A 17,927-nucleotide genomic window follows, 5' to 3' on the forward strand; every position below is an offset into this window, starting at 1 on the left:
GCGCTTGTGGCAGGGAGACTTCAGTGATTAGTTCCTCTGGAGAAAATGGCTGCTTTGGAGTGTGGACTTTATGATGTTATCTGCTGCTGAGTTCCCTCCCTTCAAACTCTGCCCTCCTAGGGCTCTACCCCCAAACATTTAGGAATTTCCCAACCCTGCTGTTGTCCACTGAGCTCCCTGAAAAGCTGCTCCTGGGGGACAGGGTCTCTTAGAAACTGCAGATAGGCAAATTGGAACAGGAAAGGCAATTAGTGAAAATGAAAATGCTACAAAAATAATAATAATAATTTCTTTAAACATCTCTGAAAACCAGAAAAAAAGCAGGGTCAATTTTATAAGAAAAAAAAGGCTTAATTTCTCCTCAGGATTCAGATAAAAATGTTTGAAAGATTTCTACAGATTAGTTATGTTTTGAAGCAATGGCCCTGAAAAGCTGTAAGGACTTAGAGTTCCCAATGAATAATTTTCGGTAGTAATTCATAAATCAAACAGTAAGTCACTGGGGCCAGATCACAATCATTCAAGATTTCTTTAAAAACTCATGTGAATTTGTTAGCTAAAATACATAACATTACTAAAATGAGCTTCCTTACCTGAATGTTGGATGATTGCCAATTTTTAATAGCTATTTTTAAAAAAAGGCTTCGGGAGATGAATCGGGACATTACACACCTGCCAGTCTAATTTCTGACCAAGATTAATTGATGGAAAGCATTATAAAAGATACAACTGTCAAGTGTAGAAAGCCAGTGTGAAATAGCAGCTAAACCTATCAGGCCCAGACTGGGAACATCCAGATTTAAATCTCTACCATGCCAATGCTGATATGAAGATTTAGTTCTATCCTAAGTTCCTTGGAGGAATGACAGTGTGCAAATGTGATAGAATGACAAGCTCTGCTGAGGAAAGTTCAGGCTACATATAAGGAAAACAAGTTTAAAGTTTCACATGAAGAGGGAAAAATGACCTATGTAATATGCTATACACCGAATTACTACCCACTAAAATGAGATCATCCGAATTATAGTATGCCTATAGACATAAAGATAACCACTAGATGGCACTGTGAATATTTTAGTAAGCATCACACATAAACATGAGTTTATATATTAACTATACATGGTGTCCTTATATTAATGTAAACAAAAACCAATGGAAGTCAGCAGCTCTGTCACAAAATGACATCTATGCATCTGCATACTCTCTAAGGACTCATGAAACTTAAATCTATGATGTGAAAGAAAAAATAATTGAATATTATCATTGCAACAGCTGAACTCTCCAATGTTTGGTGTGAATGTATTCTGATTTTAATTTTTTGTGTTTCTAGACTGGACACAGCCAATGAAATGCAGAGACTTAGAGTGTAAAGCTTTGAGCTCCTGCCTAGTTCAAATCTCATCTTAGCAAAGATCATGAAATAGTCTTTGACAAAGCACCATCTCACTAACAGCCTCTTGTAAAGTGTTCTAAGCATTTATACCAGCACCATCCTACCTCACAAGAATGATGTAAAGATTAATAAAGTAATAAATGCATAGAACACTCCAAATAATAATAGAAAAATAAAGACCGCATCAAGCTATTATGAAATCAGGAAGACTTTAGCATGACAGTGACATTGGAGCATACCTCAAGTTTCATTCTTTTTGTGATTTATCAGGGTGAAGTGTCTCTCTCTATTTGTGACAGGGTCTGCACATTGAAATCTTAAGACATGAAGTCCATAGGAAAAAAAATTAGGCCACAAACACTGCCATCCCTTGATTCCAGGCTCGAGGCTGGAGAAGATGGTGCATGAAAACAGTGGTTTATAGCTTTCCTCAGAAACACAACAAAATGTTCCGGAATTCAACACACAGGCTGTGCGCTGAACTAAAAGCAAGTTATTTGCCACTAATTATAATGGGATGGATTCTGCTGATCAGTTCTGCTAGTAAAGGTGCACTTCTCTGATGATAGTGGCCTTTCCACAAAGCCAAATTCACACTGAGGAACGGTCCTTAAGTCAGGAAAATATCTCGGCTGGCAGAACACACACAGCCAGGACAAAAGTTGTTTTGTATTTGTTTTGTTTTGCACAGGGTGCTGCAAAAAAAAAAAAAATCTCAGAACCTTTTTCATGGTTTTTCCTTTCATTCTGACTACTGAATAAAAATGTATTTTTGGGCTTTTATGAACAAGCTTGCAATTCAGGTTGAGGAAAGACTATTCTTACAAAATACATTAAAATCTGTACCCAGTGACAGAAGAAACCCAAATCTATACATGAGGAATAGTAAATGGTGTTTTTTTTTTTTTTTTTTTTTTACAGAGAGACAGGCATAATGAAGGAAACACTATGGAGTGGAGCCTTTGCAGTTACCCCACAGCATTGCTGAGCCTGGGCCTGGCAGCTGGCACCACAGGACTAATCTCAGAGGCCAGCACCACGTAACTCAGCCGGAGTTCTCCAAGCAGCCAGATGAGGGAAAGAGGGAAAGCAGAAGACAGCAGATCAGAGAATGGTCAGTTACCTAATGGGTAGGAAGGAAAGAATGAAGCAAAAGAAGGGGGAAAGCTATCAGGATTGCCAGGGAAGGGAACAGAGGGAAATGAGATGCCTCTCCTCAAGTCATGCAGATCTCTACTTGTTATATATAATTCTGAACATGGCTGCTGATATAGATAATTAAATCTGTAGATTAGGGCCATGTACGAGTAAAGGAGATCTCTCTATAGATCTGGAGAAGCCCCCAGATTTGCAGAAAAATCTGAAAATGAAAAAAAGTAAGAAAACTTTTTTAAAAACCACAAATTCCAACTTATGAGGGATTTAATCATCGGCTGAAATTTCAAGAGGTTCTTAGCAACCCAATCAATGGTGGATGGCAGCAGGAGCTGCGAGAAAATGAAAAACACAGGGATCAGGGGCAAGGACAAGCTACCAACTATCCAAGAAACCAGCCAAGGCAGAAAAGACAGGCTGGCCAAGGTAGCAGCAGCTGTAGAGGTAGTAAAATAGAAAGAAGGAACTGATGGCAGCACACATGTGTGGGCCAGTATATGAGACAAAGGAAGGAGATGGCCAAGATAGTGAAAGAGACAGCAATGATGCTACAAACAGCAGGGAAGGGAGGACCTGGTGATGGTGGAGGTGAGTGGGCAAGCAAACAAGGAAGAAGAATAGAGGGGCAACAGAGCAAGAGGGGCAAAAGGAAACAGCTGAAGGAAGAGAGGACCAGCAGAGGTGTATGTGTGTGAGGGTGTGTGTGGTGGTATTGGGATTTCCCTTCTATCAGTTTTATGGGGCTCCATCTCAAGACTATGACTCTATACTTGGAAATAAGTCCCTTAGAATCAATTGGGTTTTCAAGTAATCTTGGTTAGTATTAGGGTTTTGGAGGAGTTTAAGCTTTTGTTATACAACTTATTTGGCTACCATTTATTCTCTGTCTATTTACATCATTTCTGGTTACCCAAATATGTTTCTTTTAGTCATACAACTGTGATGTGCTGATTCTTTACACATCTCCATTTATTAACTAATACAAAAATCTAGCTTTTATTTCCACAGAAGACACCTCAGCAACATTTTTATATGGAACACTAAACTCGTGCATCATCAGATGCACCAGATAACAGTAACAGGCTAAAGATAGGTGGAAAAGCTCAAGTTAACACAAAGAACACTAAGCCAACAGCAATGACAGACAAGAAAATGAACTCGAAAAATGAGAAATAAATGGGGTAAAATATTAAAGATATCGACATTTACGTATTTATAGTCTGTTGAAAAATGGCAGAAGTAATTTTAGACAGTGTTCCCTAACCCTCTCAGTGCCTGCATATGCTGCCACTTGTCTGAAATCCTTTAAAAAAAATCTTGCAAGTTTTGAAAATGGTTTGCAAATTGAAGTCAAATGCACTTTCCAGGGAAAATGGTAGATAGAAACAAAAGTGAGGTATAAGAGATGGGACAACTGAGAACTGCAAAGATTCAAATAATGTGATGACACCTCAGTGATCTACTTTAAATGTACATCCAAGCAAAGTATATCCTACAGAAATCATTCTAGTAATTCACTTATTCCACAGCATAAAAGTGAAGAGGGTTGTAACACTTTAGGTATGACAGCAGGAGATTGGACACACATTTGGGATACTTTCAACTTAATTGTTTTCAGGATGGCAAATGTGCATGCAAACTGTTTCCTCTATATTATGTATATTCCTAACACCACACCCATTACCACAGAGGAAAAATGAAAACCATGCAGTATTTACAGCACTGCCATCCAGAAAAGCATATGGTGTTGAGTTTAGAACAGTTGTATTTTTGCAGTTGAACTAATTTATTGACAGTTCATCTCAATATTGCTGCTTCAAATCTTAAAAAATGTTATTCCAGTGAAATAAAGTTATAGCACAAATGTTGGAATCAGATCTTTAGAGCAGGCTTTCCTACCAGGGTTTCATGAAACCCGGGGAAATCTTGATGACCCTGGAAGGGTTTTCTAAATAGGTGGAAGTTAATTACTTCTTATCTATATATTTACAATGTGTTAAACATTTATCAGGTGATATGACCATATATGGTCAATGTCTTCCTGTCCTCCCCTCCCCTCCCAAACTGGCCAATGATGGGCCTGGAAGGGGTGGAAAGAAGAGGAGCCCTAGGTGGGCATGTACACAGCTAGGATCCCCAACCATATCCTGCATGGTTGCACCACTTCTGGGGTTTCTCGAAGCCTGAAGAATGTTTCACGGTTTTCTCAATGATATAAACAGTTGAGAAAGGTTGCTTTAGAGTATAGCTAGTTAGAATGAATACAAATGAATAGTTTAAAAGGTTTCAATGCTTTAATTATTTGTCAAGAAACCCAAAGATTCAGCAAAAGTAGATATTCAGCCTGTTCCCATAAAAGTAAGGGTTAGACGGCCTCTGTCTGAACTAGGTGGGTTGGGATGGGTTATTGAAATATATTTGACCACTTGCTTTTTTTTTTTTAATTGGGTTTGATGGAGTTTTTAATGTATTTTAAAGTTTTATTCTGTGAACTGCTGTGGGTTCCTAGGAAATGTGGCGGTATACAAATTGAAAAATAAATAAGTAATAAATAAACTAGATGTTATGTCTGTTATAAATCAGATTGGGGGCTCCTAAGGCTGAAGGGAGGTAAGGTGGGACATGGTGCGGATGGAGAGGCAGCGCATCCCGCCTTACCTTCCTGAGCGGCGGCAGAAGCGGCGGTGGCCCCTTTCCCTCCTTCCCTCAGCAGCAGCAGTGGCCCCCCTCCCCCTCTCAGTGGTGGCAATGGTGGCCCCTCCCTCTCTCCTTTGGCAGCGGTGGCCCCCCTCCATCCCTTCCTCAGTGATGGCACCACGTCCCGCCTTACCTCCCTCCCCCAGCTGCAGCGGTGAAGGCTGTACAAAGAGGCAGGTCAGTGACCTGTGCTGGAGCAGGAACTCATAGCAGTCTGTCCAGTGGTGGGCCTCAGGCTTGCAGTCCCCACGCAGCGCCTCTGCGCAGTGCTTCCACCCCGCCCAGGTACGCGTCCCTGGCCTCCTCCCATGCCGCTGTCAGCCTCAGAGCCGGGCCCCGCCACTGGGGCAGCATTCCACCAGCCATGACCCTTGCCCCACATGCTGCAGCCCGAGACACCACCCTCAGAGACGAGCGGGTGAGAGACAGCCCACTCCCGCTCTCCACTTGCAGTTCAGGCTGCTGCTTGCAGGGGCGGGGGAGGTCACTGGGACTTTGAAGGAGCCTGGTGTGGTGCGGGACATTTGCATTAAAGGCAAGACCGACCCACCATTGTCGGGATTCCTGGTCACTATACCCTATACCAGCGGTCCGCAATCTTTCGGCCGCTGCGGACCGCTGCTCCGGAGTGGGAGGAGAGGGCGGCCCGGGGGCCCGCACACGCACGGCGGCCCCAGCGCAAACGCACATGCATGGACTGCTGCGCATGCGCGTTTGCGCCCCATGCTGGCGGCTGCGGCTCCCCCTCTGGGCCACCAGCAAATCGGCCACTAAAGCCGCCGATTAGCTTGCGGCTCGGCAAGCTTCTCTTCCCTCCCCTCCCGAAACAAGAAGCTTGCCGGGCTGCGAGCTAATCGGCCGCTTTGGTGGCCGATTTGCTCGCGGCCTAGCGAGCTTCTCGCTTCAGGGGGGAGGGAAGAAGGAGCCGTGGCCCAGCGCCAAGGGGTATAGACATCAGTTTTTAAAAAATTAAACCTGGGAATTCAAAGACCAACTTATATATCTGTTCCCTCTTAATAAAACAGTAAGGGGTGTTGGGGTGGGCTGTGTCCATGATCAAAACTCCCAGATTGGCCCCTTGGCCCTGGACTGACAAGCGGAGGTGCCAATCAGAACACGCGAAGCGCCTTCCAATTAGGCCCTCACCAGGACAGACCAGAGTTCCAAGGCAATCTGGAGACATGGCTGCCAGTCTGCCCCTCACCACCACAGGGAGAGGAGGTCAGCAGAGCTGCCAAGGGGAATGAGAACAGAGGCTGCAACAGTCCCTTTTGCCCCAAGGCTGTCCTAACTGTCACGTCCAACTGTAAATTGCCTCCGAACCCTGACAGAGCTGGCAGGAGGCTGGTGAGTCCTCTCCCTCCCCCACCCTTCAGACCTGCTGAGAAGGAGCCTCTGACAGGCCCTGACTGAGGGGAGGGAGGCATTTCCAAGAGCAATGCAGGGGAGCCTGAGGGCATTCCTTTTGAGGGTGGGGAACTTTCCCCTTCTGCCAAACAGTTGGCTGGCAGGGAGTCCACAGAAAAGCCCCTTCTCACTTAAAATACTGCTCTGGCCGGGGGTTAGACACAGCCAAGCCATGTGTCTTTCTTCTATGCAACTCTCAGTAGATTTGAGGCCACTGCACAGCGTTATTCTGCAGAAGAAACTGGTTCTTTTGTCTCCTGTTTCATCTGCACAACAGCCCAGTGCAGTAGGCCTCAAGTCTTTCAATTCAACCACAACCTGTGTGGGAGGCCTTAAATGTTTCTTCTCTACCACAACCCTGTCCAAAGTAGCACTTTCTGCCTGGGGAGCTGATCTTTATACTCTGCAGGTGAGCTGTAATTCCAGGAGCTCTCCAGGCCCCACCTGGAGGTTGGCTACCCCTGGGTTGGAAATATTCCTGGAGGTTTGGTGGTGGGACTTCATAATTGTACAATGCCTCAGAGTCCAGCCTTCAAAGAAGCCATTTTTGCCTGCAGTTGGGAGGAAGTGGTACGGGTGTGTCCCTCCTGGGCCGTGGGCTATGGACTGTTTGTATTCTGGGGCACAGACAGGCAGACCAGCATCAGTCCTGTGAGTCCGGAAAGTGCAGGAAGATATAAATAAATATTTACAGCCTGAAACTGTAAATAGTGAACAAATAAATGGCTGGAGACACATGGGAACTGACTTGACTTTTTCCAACCTTGATCTGGCAAATGAAAAACCAGTATTAAAAAACCTTACTAAGGTCAAGACTGCTGTGCACAGAAAGACTTCCTCATAGGGTTGCCAGCTTCCCTGTGAGGCTCTCTACCCCACCTCCCTCATCAGGAGTCTGCTATGGGGAGAGGAAGGGAAGATGATTGGAAAATGCTTTGAGATGCCTGCTGGGTCACTGCGGCCCATTCCCAGTTCTCTCAGACCTCGCACAGCCCCACATAACTTATAGGTTGACTATTGTGGGGAGGCGAACAGAAAAGGTGTTTGTAAACCGCTTTGAGACTCTGGGTAGTAAACAACAGGGTACAAAAATCCGTTCTTCTTCTAAGGAGCAACCATGAAAGAAGCATGTGGGCACATAACATTTTATGAACAGTGAAAAAATGGAAAAGAAGGAACAGGGTGGACACCTGTGTACTGTGACTACCCCATGTGTATTAGGGCAGTGGGGCATTTCGGTGTCTGTGGCCTAATTCACACAAGAAGGGAAATGACGCAGAAGTGGGGGGAATTGGTTGCCATGTAATCTTCTCCTAAGAAGAATCTCCAGTCTGATTTTTCTTTCACATATCTGAAGACATGACTCTGGAAAGCTCATCTGTATGCCACACTATGCCACAATTCCCACAGGTTAGTCCTCTCCCATACTTAATGAACATTCCACACCACAGGTTCTTGACACCCATATCTCCACACCCATGCCCTAATTTGCCACTACGCCAGCACAACCTCCCACACAACACACACATTCAACCCCATGCCCTTACAGACTGGACAACTCCTCCCCTCCCTCTTCCCACTGCCAAGCTCTAGGGCCCGTTGGATTCTTGGATACAACGGGCTTTGCCCCTAATATTACTATAAAGTTATATTGTTATAATGATAGTCAACTGTCAACTTTTCTAAAACCACTGAAAATGCCTCTGTGGCATGTGGGTGGGATAGCTACTACTGGAGCAAAGGACCTGTGGGGAAACCTGCCATGGAATGTTCATTGCTGCTGTGCTGTACTAGAAGCCACATCATCAACAGAGCAACCATACAAGCTTTGGAGACCAAGATGTATGAGAAAAGGTTGGGGGAGCTTGGTCTGTTTAGCCTGGAGAAGAGACGACTAAGAGGGGATCTGATAACCATCTTCAAGTATTTAGAAGGCTGCCATACAGAGAATGGAGCACAGTTGTTCACTCTTGCCCCGGGGGGACAGACCAGAACCAATGGGGTGAAATTAATTCAAAAGAAATTCCGTCTCAACATCTGGAAGAAGTTCCTGACAGAGCGGTTTCTCAGTGGAACAGGCTTCCTCAGGAGGTGGTGGGTTCTCCATATTTGGAAATTTTTAAACAGAGTCTGGATAGCCATCTGACGGAGAGGCTGATTCTGTGAAGGCTTAAGGGGGTGGCAGGTTACAGTGGATGAGCGATGGGGTTGTGGGTGTCCTGCATGGTGCGGGGGGTTGGATTAGATGACCCAGGAGGTACCTTCCATCTCTATGATTCTATGATTAAGCCTGTCTGCATGTGGAAACCACACAAAGCACTGAGAAGCACAACTATATCTATAGCTTATTACCTGTGCTTTGAGATAGTTTCACCCATCTATTGATGTACGGAAGTTGACAGTGACATATCATGGTAAGATAGGAAGACAAAGGCCTGACTAACTAAAATACCCTTTTATTTGCACCAAGCAATTATGTGATGGCACTACATTCATGCTATCCCCTACCCTTCATGGAAATGCCCATATAGCTATGTCCCTGTTCAGTCCTGCAACTTTTGAAAAGTATCAAATTTTATGCACCAGGTTGATACAGGCCTGAAAAAAAGTCAACTCTTCCAGTGCTTGTCCCAAATCTCTAGGCTCCTGGCACTTTTCCAGCTATGCTTTACAGTTCAGTTTGCAGTTTTTTATTTCAATTGGAACTTTTTACTAGCAGAAAAAGTTGAAGAGTATCACTTTTTGTAAGGATTGCAGGTAATTACGGGGATTAAAGATGGGAGATGGAAGAGGTTTAAGCTGGAAGGCCTGTAAAGCCACTGATTTCACATTGGCACCATTCTTTGATGCTCAGACTGCCTAGTTTTGCTGTTGGCTTGATGACAGACTAGCCTCTGATATGAAGCTGTCCCAGAGTGTGATGTGTTTAAAAATATCCAAAGCAAGTATGTCTTTAATAACACTTGCATTTAATTTACAGATATGAAAATATTGTGTGTTAAACTGGGTGGGACATGAGCCTAATGTAAAATGACAGCCAGAAGAGAAAGTAGCCCAGGGACATGTGAGAAGCTGAATCTGACTAGCCTTGCTGCCTCTGAGGTCTGATTATCTGAAATGAAGTGTGTGGAAAAGAAAGATTAGAAGGGGGTGGGGGACGGAAGTTAACAAGGTCACCATTATGGTCAATGGTAGCACAACTCCATCCCCATCAAAACAGCTGTATTATACAGCAGACCAGACACAGCAAAAACTCTATCACTCAAAAGAGAACAAAAGTGCAAAAGTAAACACTGGAAACCCCCATGGTGCCAAATTAAAAGCCATCAGGGATATGAACTCCCGGTTTGTCTGTTCTAATTAAACCTCACATTAGAATATTCAGCCTGGCTTTAAATTCATGGCTTTCGACTGCCAACTGTTTATTCTGATCCAGGGAAATCAGTAGCCTTTGCTTTTCCTACAGCCGGCATCACAGAATAATTGCACAATGCTCTGAGAAAAGGCCACCGAGGATGGCAGTCATTTTTCAGTTGTACTGTAATTTTAATTGCATAATGGAGTTTTGATTACAGTGTGTTGTTATGTTCTGGTGGTGGAAGTACTGCTGCTGCCACCAAGGCCCACAAAGAGACAGCATGTGTGTGTGTGTGTGTGATGATAGTTCGTCTGAGTTTTTATATTTTATTTCTGCACATACCTCAAAAGGAAAATATGAAAAGCTATAGCGTCAAGTAAATCAAATAATTTAAATGAAGGATGACTCTGGTCTGTGTATTTCTGGAATTCTGGAGAGCACCCTGAATCCAACTGGTACTTGGGCTTCTCCATTTTGGGGTCAATTCTGTTCTTCATGATTTTCATGTTTTGCACTATATATACATGTTTTTCATCTCAGTTTCTTAGTTTGCACTATATATACACAATCAGCCTTTTTCAACTTTTTTTCCCATTGAGAGACTTCAGAAACATTTTTCAGGCTTCAGGGAGAATATGGTTGGGAAGTATAGCTGGGTACATATCCACCCAAGGTCAGACCCATCATGGGCCATTTGGGGAGGGAGGGAGGTTTTGTGCATTTGTTATTGATATCCTGATCAAACTCAGGCTTATTAAGACTCCCAGACATAGGATGATATGAATGAGAAACTGTTGTGAATAAACCTGGATTTAAAAAATTGTTCAAAGCTAACACAAGGAAGAAGCTAAAGGGCTGCACACTTCTTTACTGTCTGCTGAGAATAAATTTCCCCCCAAATGGCATTGAATGCAATGCTACTTCTCTGCCTTTAGGTTATAATGCTCTGCCAAAGTGATATACAGATGTTGCCTGTTATAATTTGTTACTAAACCACATCACAGCATGACAGATGGGACAAATTTGTCTCATACAGAATGCTATTATGGTTATATTAGCACAAAATCCCTCAGTACTGTTGCATTTATCCATAGGACTGGGGTGCTAAATGAGAGCAGGTTCAGTGATTTTACCTGTGTGCCTTCCATCCGCCAGTTTTTCCTATGGAATGGACATGTGGCATCTTTTAACCATAAAAATGGACCTCAGGAAAGCAGTGCATTGAATTCAACAGGAAATATTTATACAATCCACATACATACAATGATCCATCATAATTACTGCGAGCAAATTAAGAAGCCTGTAGGGGTTGCTTATATAATGTGTTATTTGCAGATTAAAACTTGCAAATTATTTATGATTCTAAGAGTGGAAATTTTGAAGACAAGCATTAATGTCTCAGGAAGGCAGATTCTTAAAATAAAATCCACCGAACTGTACAAGATAATCTTAGAAGTAAAACAAACAAATATAAAAAGTGATAAAGCCAAAACGAGAAAGATGTGACTTTTGATTTTATGCTGCACCTCCTAATTTCTCCAAGAGAAAAGTGCGTGTGAAAATAATTTCTTAGAAAGTGTGATACGAAAGCTCCACCCTTTCCAACTCCAATCTGCATGTTAATATTTCAGCATTTAAACTTTTAAGTGTAATTAGCAATAAATATCATGCTCTCCTGGAGAGACAGGTGTTCCTATTAGCATCTCCTGAATGTGTATTGAAATAAATTCCCATTTGCATTTCATTTGGGGAACACACACACAATATGAATTACCACCGGCATACTTACAATTACATTTCTTCTGTACAAATCTAAGCTTGCATGCAGTTCTGTAGGTGGATAAACGGATGCGATCCAGATCCTGAGCTCCTAATAGCAGAGAATAATAGTCTATGATGTTTGCAGTTTAAACATACCTCACATATACAGAGAGAGCACAAAGAAATGCTCTCTTGAAAATTTTCAAGGTTGTCTTTTCTAGCTACAGAGACTAGACAGAGAACAAAGTTAAAAATAGTTTAGCAAACAAATAGACTAGGCTGTCTATATCTGTCATGCTGAAAAACAATCTAATTAAACCACAAGCTAAGAGACAATATGGCTGAACTTCAATACCAAGAGAAACTCATTTTAATTTTAATATTTAAACTCCAAATTGTACAACAGATATCCTTGACTGATTAGCTGATCAGAATCAGGCACTATATATTCAAACAGCAAATTTATTTTAGATATAAATAGATAGAAATAGAAATAGATAGCAATAGAAATACAATAGATATAAACACAACATAAATGTTGCGGTATAAAATGGCAGCTGCTTCAAGAAGTCAGTAAAAACATCCCAGTTTATTGCTCTGCAACTTGGTATTCGTAGGGAGCATTTCTATTCAAGTCTACTTGAGAGTAAGTCTACTTAGGAGTAAGTTCCATTTTATTCAAACAAACTTACTCCATTTAAAGTATTGAAGGATTGCAGCCATAGGGCCCAATGAGACGTGATGGGGCCAAACTGTGACCATGATGCCACTTGAGATTAATATTTAGCCATTTTAAAATTGCTGCAATACAGTGACAACAGGCAATCTTGTTTCCTTCCAAGTGTTTCAAAGTGCCAAAATCAGATGTGTTAATTTTAAAATGGCTAAATTTTTGTCTAAAATTCTGTTGGTGGTCATGAGTTGGCCTCATGCGTGCTGTTATATCTAGTTTGGCCCTTAAAGTTATTACTTATGATCATGCTCTAAGAACTAACTTCCATAATAACCATAAATGTTCAAAAGTGTCTTCTGCTCCTGTTATTAGATTATAAATGTGTGATTTACTCAGTTTTTACATGTAAATTATTACAGTTTATGGCAGGTATTATGACTATATCCATTTGCCTCATCAACCCCCTCTGTGGTGATGCATACAACATGAACACAGATTTGTGCAAAGTAAACAAACTCCCAATTTGTCCAGGAACTGACATTCTGACATGGCAAACTGAAGCTTGATTCATGAATTCTGAACTCTTGAAGCCTTCTACTGTGCTTCACAGAGACCGTTTATGCACTGGGAACTTCACTGCCTCACCCCTCTATCAGGAGCACAGATAGGGGGTGGATGAGGTGCACCAGGCCAAATGCTCCCCCATGTGGGTGCAGGAAGAGGAGGGGCAACCTGCCACGACTAAAACTCCAGCCTGCAGCCAGGCATGAAACCTCCAGTGCATAAACGGTCAGAGGGAGGAAGTAAGCACAGCAACAGTTGATATGGTGTGCATCATGAAATGGTTTGTGGCACCTGGATGCAGTTGTAGTGTTCTTCCCTTACAAGCTTTGCCTATCCAGCAGTCACAGGCCAAACTAGATGTGACCATGGCGCATGGATATGTCTGAACCACAAAGAAAGAGATGCAAAGGAAAAAAAAAAAAGGCTATCATTGAGGCCAAAATATATTCCACCTACAAGCTGGCCTCCCTACTTAAACAAAGAATGCCTCGAAACAATTGGAAACGAATGAATATGTGCTTGATGAATGTACTAACAAAGCACTTTATTCCCCTTCCTTTCTGACAGAGAAATAGCTGTGAATTTTGATTGTTTTAAAAAGTAAATTATTTGTTTTAAATGCTGGGACTGTGTTAGCCTACTGTAAATTATAAATGTTGTGAGCCAACCCTGAGTCTTTGGGGAAGGGCGGCATATACATTTTAGAATGAACGAATTAATGAATAAATAAATTAAAAAAAAACATTGAACTCAGTCAAATTAACTTCCTACTTTAAGAGCCTGGCTGGCAATAGAGCCCTGGTGGAGAAAAGTTGCAAGGAGATAAATAAGTAGCAGAAGTGGGAGGGGAGAGTTCTGCAGACCTTACTTAAATGTCTGGTTGGCTCTTAGACCCTTGGCCAGGCTAAACAATTGGGTCAGTTTCATAGTTAAACAAATGGAAGTGCTTCCATCTCATCTAGTTGACTCATGATACATTCCCCAAATGACTTGGCATTTCATCCTGTATGTGTGTACACATCTAAGTAGGCGCTTAAACAAAAAGCCAGGAGATAATGATAAACAAATGGTAGATGTTAGACATATGGTAGATGCTCAGCTGGTTGTTCAAGTCAGTAGCCTCCAACCTTTTTAGAGTCAGGACCCTCTGAGAGAAGACAGATGTACATTGAAGGTGTTGTTGTTATCAGCCATTCAGTCATGTCTGACTCTTGGCGATCCCATGGCACAGCCACCATGATTGCTTATCCTGCACTGCCTCCCTCAGCCATGCAGTGTTCTGGCCAATGTCCACTCCAATTGTGTCCAACCACTGCATTCTTTGTGGGCCTGGTTTCTTTTTTCCACTGACCAATCCTAGCTTAATTGCTTTCTCTACTGAGCTGGATCGCATGATATGGACAAAGTAAGTGAGCCAGAGTTTCGTGATTTTGCCTACCAATGATATATCAGTCTTTATTTCAGTCTTGGTGACTTTTGCTGTCCATGGAACTCACCTTAAAAAAGCACACAGAGCTGTGAGAAAGAAGGAGTTTCTAACTTCCATCCCATTTTGGCATACAGTATCTGGATTAACTTCTGTCTATTAACTTACTTTGAAAGCCTAGGTTCTTCAGTGCATCTAAATTTCTAACCCTGGTTCACATAGACCAGTGGTCCCCAACCTGCGGACTACGGCCTGGCACCGGGCCATGGCGCCGGGCTGCGGCTCCCTCTCCCCGTCCCCCCCCCCCCCGCAGTAAAAAACTTCCCAGGCCGCAAGCTTGCGGCCCGGGAAGCTTCTTACTGCGGGAGGGCGAGGAGAGGGAATCAGTGCCGGGCCGCGCATCGCGCATGTGTGGGCGCGGCCTGTGTGGGCGCGGCCTGTGTGGGCGCGGCCCGATGCCCTGCCGGTCCCCAGCCTCAGAAAGGTTGGGGACCACTGACATAGACCATTTCTGTGCATTGAAGGGAGTGTCTGCAGTAAGCCTGGCCAGGCTAAGTTGTGAACTATAGCATGCAGGGTCTCTTAGGTAAAATGGTGGGATGAATAGCAATGCAACAACGGCAGGGCTCTGCTCAGCAAACAGAAGCTTGTTTTGTTGGTGAAGTTGTATTACAGCTACTGGGTTCAGAAAGCACAAGATTAATATGATAGAAGGTTCAGTATGTTTCAATATGGTCAGAAATGCTATTCATGCCCATATAAACCCAACATTATTTACTGGTCATCATGATGGAAGTGATCAATTAACCACTTATGACAATATTCAGCTGTCCAGCAAATGAGGTGTTTAAAGGTATGCTGTTCATAGATAACTCATTGTATAAATAGACTGAAGCAGTCCCAAATTAGTAGGGACTGCATCTGTTACTTTTTTTTAATTGCAAGGATGAATCTGAGAGTGAACAGACATAAGTGGCAAAATTTCACAGTATCCCAATGCCATTGTTACCCTATAAAAGGGGCAGTGAGGGAGGGGAAATGGTAACATGGCATCATCTCAGGATCCTCCTGCATTCGTTTAATTAAAAGTTAACAAGTTGGCTACATGACCCATGATCTATTTAAGCCAAATTTAGTTGTAAAGCATTTGTGCTCATAATATACCTCTTTGTTTCAGCTTTATGATTACAGCAGAGAGAACACATGGATACAAATTTGAAATCCCAATCCTCCCCTCCTCCATGTTACTTTTCCTTACTTTCCCCCATTTCCATCTGCCAAGTACTCAACTAGATCCTTTTACTAACTGACTGCATGGATACCATCTGTTCCTGGCAGAAGCCAACCTGAACTATTTAATGTCTCATCCTAGAAATTGTTGATTTTCTCACAAGATGGTTTACCTACAGACTAAGAATTTCTGCCTGCTGTTGGTGATGTTGCTGAGCTCCTGGAATTCAATAGGCCAAAGTGTTACTCTCACAGCAAAAGATGAGCATCAAGAGACGCATCTCATGTCTTTTGTTTTTAAACTCATTCTTTTAAAATGATACATTTAACTTGAGTCAGCAGTGTGACTTGGTGGCTAAAAAGGCAAATGGGATTTGGGGCTGTATCAAATGGAGTATCATGTCCAGATCATGGGTGGTAATGGTACTGCTTTACTCTGCTCTGGTTCGGCCACACTTGGAGCACTGTGTTAAGTTTTGGGCATAACAGTTGAAGAGGGATGAAGACAAACTGGAGCATGTCCAGAGGGGGGCAACAAAGATGGTGAGTGGTTTGGAGACCAAGATGTATGAGGAAAGGTTGGGGCAGTTTGGTCTGTTTAGCCTGGAGAGAAGACGACTGAGAGGGGATTTGATAACCATCTGCAAGTATTTAAAAGGCTGCCATATCGAGGATGGAGCAGAGTTGTTCTCTCTTGCCCCGGAGGGACGGACCACAACCAGTAGGATGAAATTAATTCAAAAGAAATTCCATCTAAACATCAGGAAGAAGTTCCTGACAGTTAGAGCGGTTTCTCAGTGGAACAGGCTTTCTCGGGAGATGGTGGGTTCTCAATCTTTGGAAATTTTTAAACAGAGCCATCTGGTGGAGAGGCTGATTCTGTGAAGGTTCAAGGGGGTGGCATGTTACAGTGGATGAGTGATAGGATTGCGAGTGTCCTGCACAGTGCAGGGGGTTGGACTAGATGACCCAGGAGGTCCCTTCCAGCTCTATTATTCTATATTTTCAGAGCTTTATGAACCCTCATTCTATTCAACCGACAGTAGCGCAGATGCATTCGTGACTTGCTCATATACATAAGACTGCATCCTCTTGCACAGGGTATTCTTTGGGTCTTGAATAATAAAGGCAAAGTAATATGAATTAAGTGATCTACAGGGGTGGTCCGCAACCTTTTTCCAGTTGGGGGGAGAGGGCGACCAGGGGCCCGTGCAAACAAGCATGCGCAGACTTGCCACGCATGCACGTTTGTGCCCAGCGGGGCCACAAACGCGCATGCACAGAAGTTTTGCACAATCATGCATGCACGAACCTGCCGCGCATGCGTGCTTGTGCTCCCAGCGGGCCACACATGCGCGTTTGCGCCGCCGGCATGCCTGCGGCCACGCTTCCCTCTCCCCCACTCCCACAGCAAAAAGCTTGCCGGGCCACAAGCTAATTGGCCGCTTCAGTGGCCAATTAGCTCACGGCCTGGCGAGCTTCTCGCTGCGGGAGGGGCGGGGAGAGGGAGCTGTGGCCCGCTGCCGAGGCTCTCGCAGCCCAGTACCGGGCCACGGACCGAGGGTTGGGGACCACTGGTCTACAGCATGTGATCAAAATATCATCCAGTGACGAATCCAAGAAGAAAGTTGAAGAGAGTTCTTTGGAAAGCAGTTCAGCAATGTGATGGAATAAGTGACTATTCTGAAAGAGGGGGCAGAAAAACAAACTCATCCCCTGCTTTTCTTTTCTCTTCACAGGGAGAAAAACTGTTTATACTGTAAAATGTCACATACATTTCTGATGTTTTCAAAATAACAGCATCTCCTATATAGATAGCAGACTACAAGGTATCTGTAACTGTCAGATAGAACTCCAAGGGTAATTTCTGATATGACCATGTAAACAAACAACAACAAAAGAGTAAATCTGACAAAGCCATGTTCATACAAATGGTTGTCTTTATTAGTCCTTTTGACAAGGTTACTCCTTACTCCTGCAAGGTTTTCATCAGGGGGGTGAAGTGAAGAGGAAACAGAAGGACTGAATCCAGGGGCATGTATACTTGTAGCTGTCCCTGAATTGTTTGAATAATTTCTCCAGGAAAATATGGTGTGGAAGCAGCTAACAGAGAAGGGAGAAAGATATCTGGCTGCGCTAGTGTGAAGAAGGAGTCAATAAAAGACAGACAAAAAGTATTTTTTCTTTCTTAGTTGCAGGGCTTAGAATGAGGGCATTCTTATTGATTGGATACTACCTCAGGGCCTCTTTTCCTCAGCAAAAA

General features: G+C 43.3%; 1 protein-coding gene across 22 annotated transcripts in view; it reads right to left on the reverse strand.

Moving 5' to 3' along the window:
* Nucleotides 1–17,927, reverse strand: part of DTNA (dystrobrevin alpha) — a 379,312-nt gene that overhangs the window by 80,444 nt on the left and 280,941 nt on the right. For all 22 annotated transcript variants that reach the window (XM_077352480.1, XM_077352472.1, XM_077352474.1 and 19 more), the window contains one exon: nt 11,800–11,880. In XM_077352480.1, the coding sequence (XP_077208595.1) occupies nt 11,800–11,880 (81 nt within the window). The remainder of the gene's footprint in view (nt 1–11,799; nt 11,881–17,927) is intronic.

This window comes from Paroedura picta, chromosome 9, assembly GCF_049243985.1.
Source record: "Paroedura picta isolate Pp20150507F chromosome 9, Ppicta_v3.0, whole genome shotgun sequence".
Lineage (NCBI taxonomy): Eukaryota > Metazoa > Chordata > Lepidosauria > Squamata > Gekkonidae > Paroedura > Paroedura picta.